Raw genomic sequence first — 14,435 nt, 5'->3', positions numbered from 1 at the left:
TGCAGCTCAGCTGCATGACATGGGTCCACCTTTACCCGACCACATCACCACAGTCAGCTAGTACTATTTGCATGTGTTATTTTTACATAAGGTATCTGGCACAATAGTAGGGGTGTAAATCTTTTGGAATCTCACGATACGATTTACAATTCTTGGTGTCACAGATATTTGTCTGAAAAAAATATATTTGTCAAACAATTTTTTTCTATGCTAATTCATAGGTCATAGTTTAGTGAAGACAAAATCTTTGCATGTGCTTGTGCACCCATTCTCTTGCGTTTGCATGTATATAAAATTGAAAATAAAATCTAGCATGAACTGACCCTTAACTCCTTTAAAGTGGGGATCACAATTCACCTGTGGAACAAGTAATCAACAAAACAGAGATGATGTTTTAGAGTCATGGGTTAATTCCAAGGTCTGAATTCCGGACAGTGTCCTTCTGTAAAGGTCATTTTGAATGGCCCTTCCCTGTACACACATCTTATTGAAATGGCCTTATGGTGGTTAATGATGTCACTCTAATAACCCTGCATAGGGCGTTTAGAAATCAGCGCAGCCAGCATGTTATTTAGAAAATCGCAGTGAAACGTGCTGTTTGATGAAGGTCACCATAGTGATGAAGTCTACAGCAGTTATTACACCTACATATGGTCTGTTCAACTAACTCTATAGCTTACACTTCCTTATTTGTTGTCTTGCAGGACCCTGGACCCATGCCGCCGTCTCCCACCCTGGTCCAGAAGCCACTGCAGTTGTTGGAAATCAAAGCTAGGGGGCGCTTTGGCTGTGTGTGGAAGGCTCAGCTGCTCAATGACTATGTGGCAGTGAAGATCTTCCCCATTCAGGTACCACGTGGACTCAAGGCCAAGGAATCAGCTCCTAAAGCTGATGAGTTAATCTAACCTGCTTAACCAATTACACAGCCAAACGTGGAGCTGAGCCATGTGTCAGCCTGTGAAGCACATAAACGTGCACTGCATGTACAACATTAACATATAATGTGATTTAAATAAAAATGAATTTGCGTGTAATGTAATGTATATCTAGTTAATGACAGACTTGTCAGCAAAGATGATGCAGTTGTATAATGGCTCAAAACAGAATGTGAACACAATAGTCATATAGACAGATACATAGTTACCTAAATTATAAAACAATAAATGAATTGTATAAAATAAATATTGTAAAATTTATTGTAAATATTGAAAATTGTATAATTAAATATGACTTTAAACAGAATATGAACAGAACAGTGTTCAAGAGACATTTTTTAAAGAAATGAATACCTTTTTATTCAGCAAGGATATATTAAAGTGACCGTAAAGACTTTTACATTGGTACTAAACATTTACACAATAAACACAATAAACCTGGGTAGAGACTGACCATAGATATGTCTCGAGCTGTCAGGTTCTTTCTTGGCACTCTGTGGCGTGACAGATCGCTGTAGTGCTTCAGTTCAAGCAGAGCGCACGTAAACCTGTCATCTCTTCCGCTTTACTAGTTACAACTCGAAATAAACATGAATGAACATCCGAAGGTATGTTGAAAGATACAGTACAATTTACCAAAATCTGTATCATGTCACTTGTAATCGCTCAATCAGTGTTTCAACCGCGGAAAGGCGCCAATAAAACGGCTTGTAAACAATGTCACATTTACCATCACTTTTACCTCAGAAAAGCCGTTCAATATCCGAAAAACTCATTAGTCAGCTACCAGAATGCTTTGTTTACATGTTAAAATCACAAAAATTTTCCCCTGGGGGAGGATGCCCCCAGATCTCCTTACAACAAATTTGTTTGTAAACATGTCACCTTCTTCACCTCTTGTGATTTTTCAGGTCTGTGTAACACTGACCACTGGAGAAATGACTGCTGAAAATTCAGCTTTGCCATTACATTTTTACAATATATTACAATAGAAACGTGTTAAATATACATTAATTAAATAACAATAAATTGTAGAAAGATAAATATGCATTTCTTGAAATGAAATAAATTCCTGAATTGGCATCCTTAGTGGAAACACAACTAACAGAAGCTGTTTCTCTACATAGCTTAGAGTGCGAGTGAAATTATTTGTTTCATCTATCAATCGCCCATGTAATAATTTGCTCTGGTAAATGACTGCTTGCTTACATAATCTGAGTTGATTGTGAATGTCAGCTAAGACTCTGCAACTCGATGTATCAATTGTTTTAATGGTCAGTTAGCAGCAATACTAATTTCGACTTACCAGTGGATCAGTGTTCAGGGGTTTGCCCATCATGCCAGTATGCTGTAATAACTGTGTACTTTGTGTCTTTCTTAGGACAAGCTGTCTTGGCAGAATGAGTATGACATTTACAATCTCCCCGGCATGAGGCATGAAAATGTTCTTCACTTCATTGGGGCCGAGAAGAGAGGAAGCAACCTGGACATTGAGTTGTGGCTCATCACGGCTTACCATGAAAAGGTCTGGAACTGAATGGGGGCTGGACAACATTGGCTTGCACTTAAAAGGAGGAACATTTCTAGATCCATATTTTAGTTTCTCCAAACTTGCAAATAAATCTCTCTGCCATCATTATTAGCAGGGATATTACATGTTATATTCTTTTTTGCAGTGTTGTTAATGAAATGTAAAGTCTTTTATTTATTTGATATAAATTTTTATTAAGACTTTGAACTTTAGACTAAAGACTTCAATTTTGCTCATTGAAATGATCAATCCTAGTAGCTGAACACTCAAATAAACATGACAAAGAAAGCGTGTTAAATGAGAAAGAGAATTAATATATCACATCGCATGGCTATTTTCTGAACGCTATTGAGGTAGTAAATGCATCTATCCATAAATTTGCAGTATTGTCTATAAAACATTTTGTTATGAAGGTCTTCTGTTCTTAAGGGACAGAAAGAATGAAGTGACAAAAGATTCATTACAAAAGAAACATTTTTTATATGTCATGTTGATGCCTGGTAGGATCCAGTTATACAAAAGAAATAATTTTCATAAAAAAAGATCATTCAATTTTTTTGAGTCAATATGTGCTACAGTAGCACTCAAAGTGAGTTACTTTATCAGCAGTCAGTCTGTGTGTTATTGTTGAGTTTATACTTTTTATTGTGAGTTAAAAGGTTTTAGTTGTTTGTACTACAGTCTGATGCAAAGCCATGATTGATCCGCACGTCTCTGCTGTCTGTGTGCAGGGCTCACTGACGGACTACCTGAAGGCCAACGTAGTGACGTGGAACGAACTATGTCACATCGCTCAGACCATGGCTCGAGGACTGGCTTACTTGCACTCTGACTTCCCTGGACACAGAGATGGCCACAAACCGGCCATTGCACACAGGTTTGAAATATACAACTATCTAAAAACCATTGTGGTTCTTGGATATATTGAATAGACACTTGGTCTATATCTTGTCTCACATGTTGTTCCAGAACTATATGACTTTCTTTCTGCTGCAGGAACACAAAAGATTTTTTTCATACAGTAGATGTCAATGGGGTCCAGTGTTGTTTTGGACTGCATTGACTTACATTGTATAGACATAAATTGCTGAAGCAGTCTTCAAAATATCTTTGTTTGTGATCAATTTGAGCAGTTTTTACATATTTAATCTTGTATTATATGTGCACAGGGATATTAAGAGCAAGAATGTGCTGCTGAAGACAAACCTGACAGCCTGTATAGCTGACTTTGGTCTGGCTCTGAGGTTTGAGGCAGGGAAGTCAGCTGGGGACACGCATGGGCAGGTAAGTGTTGGAGCCGGTGCTGATTGTAAAGTGCTGCCCTTTGTGCAAGGGTTGGCTGTTTGAAGTGTGTTTGAATATGAATATGATTCTGTGGAGGTGTATCAGAGGCTGTAACTCAAATCCTAATGTGCTGTCCACATAATAGACTTGTCACTAAACCTAAACGTTAGTAGTCGATACCGTATGAGCAGTGAAATTTCATTCTCTGTACCGCAACAAATTGCTGTTGAACACACTCTTTTATGTAAAAAGTTAAATTATAATATAAATGCTAATAAATAGATGTTAATATAAATGCTAACAAATTCAATTATAACCATGGCATTTAGCCTTCAAGTGTTCCTCGATCTTGAAGTTTTTCCAAGAAATTATTCAAGTAAACAGGTGGTAATAAAATCATGAACAAATAGAACAATTATGAACAATGGATACAAATTAATTAAACAATGCTTGACGTTTTTCAGCTTTTTAACAGCAGTCTGAAGTATTCAGGTAAACATTTAGTAATTGAATAAGATATAAAAATTTGATCAAATATAAAAAAAAAAACTTTCTTGTCCTAATGTGTTATATAAGACATACAAAATTAAGATATTCACTAGTTTTTATTAGGCTATAAATCACAGCTGTCTTGGACCATCCATTCTCAAACCATGACTGAATTGACTGCAGTGATGGCAGAAAGATTGTAGAAGGACTTGTATTAATACTGTTTGTATTGTATTGACTGAAGTACTGTTAGTTCCCCACTACATATACAGCATTTTATTATAGGTGTTTAAGCAGTAGTGTGTATCTAGATCATTAAAACATTCTCATATACTTTAATGTAAACGTTACTCTGGCAGCTATATCCTGGCACATAATTCACTGACGCTGTACTCATTAAGGCAGACTATATGCATGTACATGTACCATTTTTACTGTTGTGCTAATCAGACGGTGGTCTCTCTGTGTGCTCCAGGTGGGAACAAGGCGTTACATGGCTCCGGAGGTGTTGGAGGGGGCCATCAACTTCCAGCGAGACTCTTTCCTCAGGATAGACATGTATGCAGTCGGGCTGGTGCTTTGGGAGCTGGCGGCCCGCTGCACTGCCTCTGATGGTATGAATGCGTGAGCTGCTGTTCCTTAAGACCGTTTTGACATCACACTCTACAGCAGGGCTACTCAATTAGCTTCATTTTTGGGCCGGATTATCGAATTGAAAATTTGAGGTGGGCCAAGGAGGTGCCGCCCCGATCTCCGTCCGGGGGACCTACAAATTAAATTGAATTGCATGTTCAGCAGTAAAGTAGACTGATATTAACAACAGTCACTATAAAAAGTTAACATCTAATTTTTATAGGGTTAAAATAAAGTATTCTGACAGTGTGATTGAGTTGGTAACCACAGGTTAAACCATGCATGGCTTCTCACTACCATGGTTAAATGTAACTATGATTATGGTTAAGATTTCTATAAAACTATATTTGTTTTAAAAACAGTAGTTTAAACGGGTAAAAAAAAAATATATATATATATATATATATACAGGTGCTGGTCATATAATTAGAATATCATCAAAAAGTTGATTTATTTCACTAATTCCATTCAAAAAGTGAAACTTGTATATTATATTCATTCATTACACACAGACTGATATATTTCAAATGTTTATTTCTTTTAATTTTGATGATTATAACTGACAACTAAGGAAAATCCCAAATTCAGTATCTCAGAAAATTAGAATATTACTTAAGACCAATACAAAGAAAGGATTTTTAGAAATCTTGGCCAACTGAAAAGTATGAACATGAAAAGTATGAGCATGTACAGCACTCAATACTTAGTTGCGGCTCCTTTTGCCTGAATTACTGCAGCAATGCGGCGTGGCATGGAGTCGATCAGTCTGTGGCACTGCTCAGGTGTTATAAGAGCCCAGGTTGCTCTGATAGTGGCCTTCAGCTCTTCTGCATTGTTGGGTCTGGCATATCGCATCTTCCTCTTCACAATACCCCATAGATTTTCTATGGGGTTAAGGTCAGGCGAGTTTGCTGGCCAATTAAGAACAGGGATACCATGGTCCTTAAACCAGGTACTGGTAGCTTTGGCACTGTGTGCAGGTGCCAAGTCCTGTTGGAAAATGAAATCTGCATCTCCATAAAGTTGGTCAGCAGCACGAAGCATGAAGTGCTCTAAAACTTCCTGGTATACGGCTGAGTTGACCTTGGACCTCAGAAAACACAGTGGACCAACACCAGCAGATGACATGGCACCCCAAACCATCACTGACTGTGGAAACTTTACACTGGACCTCAAGCAACATGGATTGTGTGCCTCTCCTCTCTTCCTCCAGACTCTGGGACCCTGATTTCCAAAGGAAATGCAAAATTTACTTTCATCAGAGAACATAACTTTGGACCACTCAGCAGCAGTCCAGTCCTTTTTGTCTTTAGCCCAGGCGAGATGCTTCTGACGCTGTCTGTTGTTCAAGAGTGGCTTGACACAAGGAATGCGACAGCTGAAACCCATGTCTTGCATATGTCTGTGCGTAGTGGTTCTTGAAGCACTGACTCCAGCTGCAGTCCACTCTTTGTGAATCTCCCCCACATTTTTGAATGGGTTTTGTTTCACAATCCTCTCCAGGGTGCGGTTATCCCTATTGCTTGTACACTTTTTTCTACCACATCTTTTCCTTCCCTTCGCCTCTCTATTAATGTGCTTGGACACAGAGCTCTGTGAACAGCCAGCCTCTTTTGCAATGACCTTTTGTGTCTTGCCCTCCTTGTGCAAGGTGTCAATGGTCGTCTTTTGGACAACTGTCAAGTCAGCAGTCTTCCCCATGATTGTGTAGCCTACAGAAGTAGACTGAGAGACCATTTAAAGGCCTTTGCAGGTGTTTTGAGTTAATTAGCTGATTAGAGTGTGGCACCAGGTGTCTTCAATATTGAACCTTTTCACAATATTCTAATTTTCTGAGATACTGAATTTGGGATTTCCCTTAGTTGTCAGTTATAATCATCAAAATTAAAAGAAATAAACATTTGAAATATATCAGTCTGTGTGTAATGAATGAATGTAATATACAAGTTTCACTTTTTTAAAGGAATTAGTGAAAAAAATCAACTTTTTGATGATATTCTAATTATATGACCAGCACCTATATATATATTTATATATATATATATATATATATATATATATATATATATTACACATGCACACACAAAGAAACTTCCATAGTTTTATAACAAAAATTAATTATATTCCCTTACTCCCCTAATAAATTTAATACAATATACATGACCATTAATAATATAGTAGGGATGCACCGATACCGATACCAGTATCGGTATCGGCCCGATACCAAGCTCATGTACTTGTACTCGTACTCGTAAAAATACCCCCGATACCAAAGACCGATACCTCACGTGACGTAACTGACAGAATTTTCCGCGCACAGAGACACCTGCAGCAGCAGCAGAAACAATGTCAGCCTCAGGGGTGTGGAAATACTTCAAAATTAATGATGACAACCCACACATTGCCAAATGCATGCAAATCGCGCTGAATGACACCAGAAGAAGTTTGTGTTGCGTTAAGCCCAAAGAATACTTCGGCTTTTAGCTGAACACGCAGCCTTTCAAAGTATACTCCATTTGATAATCATCTTTGTCCATTGTCTGCACTATTTCTCTCCAGAAGTTATGACCGATAACAGTGTCTTTATACTTGTTTAAACTAGAGTTGCGGATATCTCTTATCTTTCTCACACTAGCACTGCACTTGTTTTTGTGGTCTCCGGTAGTTTGTTGTTGTCAATGTTCTCTCTTCCTTTTTTTTTATTTTTTTTATTTTTATTCGGCCATGAAACAGCGGCCTGGGCCAGTGCTGCCACCTTGTGGACAAACTAATTAGTGCAAAAACAATTCAAGGCACATTGGCGACCTCCACGTTCTCTTCCCTCGGGCCGGATGAAGATGATTGGCGTGCCGCCAGTTGAATAGCCCTGGTCTACAGTTATATCAGTTATTATACCATGGTCTGTCTGAGTACTCGATTCTGATTTATGGATGGAAGGATGATTTATGGATGGAAGGTGTGCGTTCAAACCGTGTAAGCGTTTGTTTCAGAACCTGGTACGTTTTCTCGCTTTGTTCGGTTCGTTTGGGCATATACTGTATGAGCACCATAACAAATGCTCCGAGATCGCCGGAACGAGGTGGTCTCGGCCCAATTGCAAATGAATACTGGAGCAGTTTGGTTGAGGTGAGAAAGCAATCTGACCCAACGGCAAACGTGCAAACAAAAAAGCAACAGTGTCTGATTTTGTGAGTGAGCACATTAGTTATCGCAGTTGAAAACCAAAGAGTGCCTCTTCATCTTAAAATGTTGTGTAATTGCTCTTATCTGTGCATTGCAAGAATGCAGTCCCGACAAAGCCTTGCTTCCCGCTCTAAATGCATTATATAGGCTATATAATTATGCGGGAATGACAGCTACATCTCGATGGATGACGCAGAGGAAACTGACCAATAAGAGGACAGTTTTACTAGCATGTGACTTCATAAAGACATTTTGGTACACTTTGAAATGTTGCCTTGTGAAAACGAAACAAACCAAGAAGAAAATGCAACATTGTAACAAATTAAGTCCCTGTTTCGGAACAAAGCAAAAAGTCTGCAGGTCTGAAAACGCCCTAATGCACACCTAGCCAATTATCCCTTACTTATATAGTAGATATTTGATTGATATTAGTTGTAAAATGTCTGGCAGCTCTCCCCGCTCACACATTTTCTGTATGTTTTACTGCCACTCGAACTCCTGAATAAGCCTGTCACTAAGTTCAGCATGCTCGCAATTATTGATTATTGTTGTTTGGTCTAATGGAACAGTATTGATCAGGTGTGGACAGTGAAGCAGACTGGGACTGTTGTGACAGTCTCATTGGGTGCAGTCACAGTGCATGCTAGGATTGAATGGATGATGTGTGATGGCAGATCAGGTGGTTAGCTTCTTTTCCCTTGTTTATTTTGTGTTTCTGTTGATAATGCAAAAGATTGTGTGTCAGCTATCCCTTTTCTAAAATTTTAAGGCAGCTATTTATGTTTGTGTATACAGACGCATTTATACTTTAGGAAAAACATATTAAGCATAATTTTATCGTTTGTTTCCCAAATTAAATAATTGCCTTTAATATTGTTAATGTAGTAAAGCCAAAGCAAATTATTTAAATATTATCAAATATATTATAATAAAATAGTATGATAATTGTTTTTTCTACCCACTATGATAATTATAAAAGTAAATATATTTATAATAATAAAATCTAAAAAAAACTTTTTTAATGAAATTTAAATTTACTTATAGCATGTTTCACGATGCATGTTGTTCTAAGGCACCTTTACAGAGAACGTTGCATTACAACCTCCAGTTAGAAAGATAAAGTCGACAGTGTTGAGAAAATACCTAGAAAAATATAACATAAATACAAACAATTCTTAAATGTACATTGCATGAAAGGAGAGATGAACACATTTTCAACATAAAAAAAAAAAAAACCTTCAAACTGTTTTTCAAAATAGTTAAAAACTAGGGCTGTCAATAGAATAAAATAGCCACAATTAATCTCATAAATTCTGTCTTTAAAAAGAAAAATACAAAATGAAACTATAATAATTTAGTAAATGCAAAAAATATTGCATTACATTTAACTCTGATATAATGTGAATTCTGATATAATGTTTATTAATGTGAAAATTTCACTTTTTGTTTTTGTCTTGCAAATTTTCTGTGTACCCCTTGTAGCTTCCTGACCCCAGTTAGAAAACACCCTCAGTGGTTGGACTTCCTGATCTGAACAGATGTTTGTTCATTTTTTCTGAAGGTCCAGTTGACGAGTACATGCTTCCGTTTGAGGAGGAGGTGGGCCAGCATCCCACTCTAGAGGACATGCAGGAGGTGGTGGTCCACAAAAAGCTTCGGCCCACTCTCAGGGAGTGCTGGCAGAAACATCCGGTACATAAAGTCCATTGTTAAACCTCACCAAAGGTTTTAATTAAGTGAATAATATGCTTGATATAAAACGTGTTCATTTGTCTCTCAGGGTCTGGCCATGCTGTGCGAAACTATAGAGGAGTGTTGGGACCACGAGGCCGAGGCGCGTCTCTCCGCGGGATGTGTCGAGGAACGTGTGGTCCAAATGCAGCGGCAGACTAGCATCTCTGCCCCAGAGGAAATAGTCACCGTCGTAACCATGGTGACCAACGTGGACTATCCCCCTAAGGAGTCCAGTCTATGACTAGAGGATATCAGCATGTGAATTGCGGGCTGACCGAACAGAAAAGACGTGTCGGGAATGGTGGTGGACTGCTGTTCTGACAGCCAGCTTCAGACATGCTGGATGATTGTCCTGTACTTACGACTGGATCAAATGCAGACTATACATTTTGCGGCGAATCTGGGTTTAATACAGGTATACCTGGAGCCAGCTATGTTAATGTTTGTGTGTGTATATATAAACTAGTACCACGGAGCGCTCCGGTAAGGACGGAAGATTATAAGCCGGCATCAAAAACGTTGTTGTCGTTTCTCTGCTTGGAGAAGAAACTTTCCCGTTCAAGGAGTAAACGAGACTCCTCCGCACGGTCATTTCAGTATAAAAAGGGCAACGTCCATGTAAAAAAAAAAAAACACATTTAATGTGTTCATATGAATGACTATTGTAATGCCAATAAGAAACAGCTTTTTGAATGTGTAGTGTGACGCTGCTGTACAGATATCAACAGAAAGGGTGACGATACAACCCAAATCAACACGTGTTTTCTCTGAAAGCTTTCAGAGCTTCTGTCAGATAACCACCAACCTCTCGACAAGGTATACCTCAGTTTCTCATCCTAATAATACGTTTGTTTTGTAACACTATATGATATAAAAAAAGAGGCTTTTCGATGACCTCCATTTGGCACGGAAGCTTTTTAAATACGGGGAAAACTTTTTTTATATGACAGATTATGCCAAGAAACGATGGCCATTCATAAACCAGTGTTCTGCCTTCTTTCTTTTAGTTGTTCTCTGTGTTGCCCTGCTGTTTAAAATGTGATACTTTTTTTTTTTTTTTTTAGCATTGTGACCGTTTGTTTGTTGAAACAATTTTTGACCTTTATCGAGACCTGTTGAGAAGAAAAAAATCCCTGAAAATATGAATTTTGTGAAAATAATACAGAAGCACTTACCAGTATAGGTTTGCAGTGTCCTCACAACATTGACGTATGTGCATGCCTTGTGTTCTTTTTTTTTTCTTTTCTTTTTCCTTTGTTTTTCAAACCTTTGTTATCACGTGGAGCTTGTGCATGAGATCCCGTTAGCAGTCATTTAAACCCCTTCGTTATTCGTTAATCTGAAGTATTTCCTGTCTTCAGGGCGTCACTTTTTGTTTCATTTTCATTTTCATTTGGAATCGTCCAATCCTGGTCTTCGATGATCACTGTCTGTCAGATCAAACTGGTTTCAGATCAGCAGCCAGGCGACCTTCTACACACTTCTACAAGAACTGTATCTCAGTATGTCTCAGGAAGCGTTTCCCTTTGCTTTGAGCCCTCTGGTGCCATTCTGGTAACCCTTGTTGTATTATGTATGCAAGGGCCCTTGGTATATATAACACCTTATTAGTGTGGTCATATTATGTGCAATAACATCCTAAGCAGGGACTGTTTAACAGCTCACGGGCCACTTCCAGTGTGGTAAAAATATAAGCACCTAGCGGATTGCTTAGACCATAATGTACATCATGAACTGAAGTTGACGTCAAGCTTACGACATGCTATGCATATGTTATGACGCCCGGTTGTCTGAGTATTAAGCTAATAATATGCTGTAATGGGGACCGAACACATGCAGTAACTCTCTGCCGACTGGCTGACAGTCTTTCAAATGAACAGCTTCTCTGTTGCTGCTCTTAGGATTCGTTCACACTGCACTTAAATCCATTTTGATTTTCAAATCCAATCTTTCGGATCAACTGACATTTTGCAAATCTGATCCATTTGTTCAGACAGTGTAGTCAGTATCTGTCCCGATATCCCAATATCAGTCATTACCATCGCACTGCATCCCAGATGATGAAAAATCTGCCTGAAATCTGTTCACAATTAAACTGATTTTAATCTGATTTCAATTCACATTTGGATGTGATTTGAATCGGATTCGTAAAAATCTTATTTTTATGTGGTGGTTTTTTTCTCGTTCAGACTACAAACAGCTAAACTGATTTGAGTCAGATACTAATTTAGATTTCTGATTCAGATCTGATTCAGACCATTCAGACTTATCACATAAAAATCTGATTTTAATCTGATTTCAAACCACACTTGGATGTGGTTTGAATCCGGTTTGTAAACAACTCATTTCATGTTTGTTTTTTTCATCCATTCAAACTACGAACATTTAAACTGATTTGAGTATGATACAAAATCGAATTTCTGTTGCCTGTCTGAACAAATTCTGAAATATAATTCAGTGGCTCATTTTGCTTCATTTTGCTTTTGTGATAACGCATGTGATGCATTTGACAATTTTCAGGTTCATACGACCGTATGCAATCAAGCCCTTTCAATGAAAGCTCTCTATCTCTCTCTACTGTAGCATTCTCAGCCAGCTCATTCTGTTTTACTTCATCTGACTGCTGTCAGAATGGTAAAGTAATAAGGGCCCATGCCATCTTTCAAAGGCCCTCAGTTGGACTCTGTAGGTGCAAAATTTGAAGGCCAGGTGGTTATAAGACCAAGCTAAAGTTCTGGTTAGGGTTAGGATGAGTGCTCTTGGTCTGAGAGCATCATCTGTGAGGTTCTTGCGATTTCTTTTGACTGTAAACACTACAGAAGATTCACTAAGCGTGAGCGACTGCTGCTGGCCTGTAGAGTGTTTTCACCAGGTGCTGTCCTGTACCCTTGTCTGTTTTTGGTGTTTTATTTGGGGAATCTGGGAAGATAGTTGAAAAAGAGAAAAAGCCAAACTTTAAAAGCCCCCTGTTTAGTAGAAGACTCAATTGAAAATGCACCGTATGTACATATGAATGTTGTTTAAGATTGTGAAAAGAGCATGAGTTTTTTTATGTCTCAAAGAAAGAAATCCTTTATTGATATTATTATTATTATTATTATTAAATATTTTAATGTTAATTTTGTACATCTGTATCTTAGTTTTATTAATTTATATCATGGCCCAACTGTCATTCTTCTTTTCTCGATAAATGAGAAGTGATGCTTTCTCTATTTTTAAAACTAGTCAGATACAACACTACAAAAGAATCAGTCCTTTACCTCAGACTTCCACTCACAGCGTTCAAAAGATTGAACAAACAGTGTAGCACGACAGACAACATGGTGCAGCGTTGCAAGTATTGCTCCTGGGATTCGACCAGCAGCTTCTCTTTGTCTATTCTCTCAGACACACTTCAGTGACAATGCTTCTTCTCATTGAGTGAATGTCTCCGCTTTACCAAAACTCTCTATTTTAGGTGCGAGCAGCTGTATTACTGTTGTGCTGGACATGCCATTTTTGTCCACCTTACTCTTGAGTATTTAACGCATTCAGGGCCTGATCAGACATAATTGTTACATAATGTACAGATTAAATTTTATGCTACTACTCCCCTCAAATAAAGTATAGTGACTGCTCTCAAATGTGTACTGTCTCAATTACTGAACTCATCTGAAAATAGTCACATGCTTATTTCAGTCTGCTTTTTGAAAGACAGAGGTGAAGATTTCCCTTGTAAATGTTTAGGCACAAACACAGCATCTGAGGTAATGTGTAGATCGCATTACAAAAAATATATTTTTCTTTACGTTTACCGATTTTAATATTGGCAATTTGGCATTTTCTCAAAGCCAGGATCAGTATCATCCAAGCCTAACAGGTTAGCTGTTGTGTATGATCACACCACTAGATGTCAGCATTTCACCTCATTATACACTCATTTTGATAGTAAGATTATACTGAAGCTTCTCAACTGAAAATGTTTTTTCTGGAATTAGTATTTATCTTTAGCAAAGATGCATTAAAATTATCAAAAATGACATTATTATTATTATTATTATTATTATGCATCCTGATTATATAAAACATTTTTCTGGTGTCTTGCTGTCAATATCTCTAGTCCCATTCTCACCTGGAAAGGGATTGAAGCTCCAGCAGGAGAGTTCTGCAGTCCAGTGACTGAACGCCCACCATAGAGGTTATATATAAATTGAAGTGGACTTCTTGTCCGGCATCTCATCTCACTGTTTCTGTCTGAGCTGTTGAACTGAAGCACCTGGTCAGGCTGCTGTAAATGTCCTTGAATAACAGTGTGGTAGTCGACACATCACATTCTCCCTCCATGCTGCTACATAACATAAAAAAGAAAAAAGTTCATAATGCATGCACTTCTTCACAGTGAGAAGCATTCATTCCTGAAGCACTGAAAACCAGACTGCCATCTTGAAATCACATGACCGGTTGAATAATACTTTTAGTCAATACATTTTATTGAACATGTATAATCATTGCTAACTGTGAATAGCAAATTTCTGCAATGGCATCGGTAACAGTGTTATTGTATTATAGTTTTTAATTAACTTAATTAGCTTTTATTTTTATATTTATATATTTTTATATATTTTAGTCTAATTTTCAGTTGGCAAAGCAATTTTTGTATTTTATAG

General features: G+C 37.8%; 1 protein-coding gene across 7 annotated transcripts in view; it reads left to right on the top strand.

Moving 5' to 3' along the window:
• acvr2aa (activin A receptor type 2Aa) overlaps window positions 1-13,412 on the top strand; it is a 56,872-nt gene extending 43,460 nt beyond the window's left edge. For 6 of the 7 annotated variants that reach the window (XM_051905210.1, XM_051905209.1, XM_051905207.1 and 3 more), the window contains 7 exons: window positions 705-848; window positions 2,317-2,460; window positions 3,198-3,343; window positions 3,636-3,750; window positions 4,715-4,853; window positions 9,617-9,747; window positions 9,836-13,412. In XM_051905210.1, coding sequence (XP_051761170.1) covers window positions 705-848; window positions 2,317-2,460; window positions 3,198-3,343; window positions 3,636-3,750; window positions 4,715-4,853; window positions 9,617-9,747; window positions 9,836-10,030 — 1,014 coding nt within the window. In that variant the 3' untranslated portion in view covers window positions 10,031-13,412. Of the gene's footprint in view, window positions 1-704; window positions 849-2,316; window positions 2,461-3,197; window positions 3,344-3,635; window positions 3,751-4,714; window positions 4,854-9,537; window positions 9,748-9,835 lie in introns of those variants that run through there. The other variant, XM_051905211.1, reaches the window with a different exon arrangement.
• Window positions 13,413-14,435: the final 1,023 nt, after the last annotated feature.

The sequence above is a fragment of the Ctenopharyngodon idella genome, chromosome 9, assembly GCF_019924925.1.
Source record: "Ctenopharyngodon idella isolate HZGC_01 chromosome 9, HZGC01, whole genome shotgun sequence".
Classification (NCBI taxonomy): domain Eukaryota; kingdom Metazoa; phylum Chordata; class Actinopteri; order Cypriniformes; family Xenocyprididae; genus Ctenopharyngodon; species Ctenopharyngodon idella.
The sequence above is the reverse complement of the archived record's forward strand: the minus strand, read 5'-3'. Positions and strand labels throughout refer to the sequence as shown.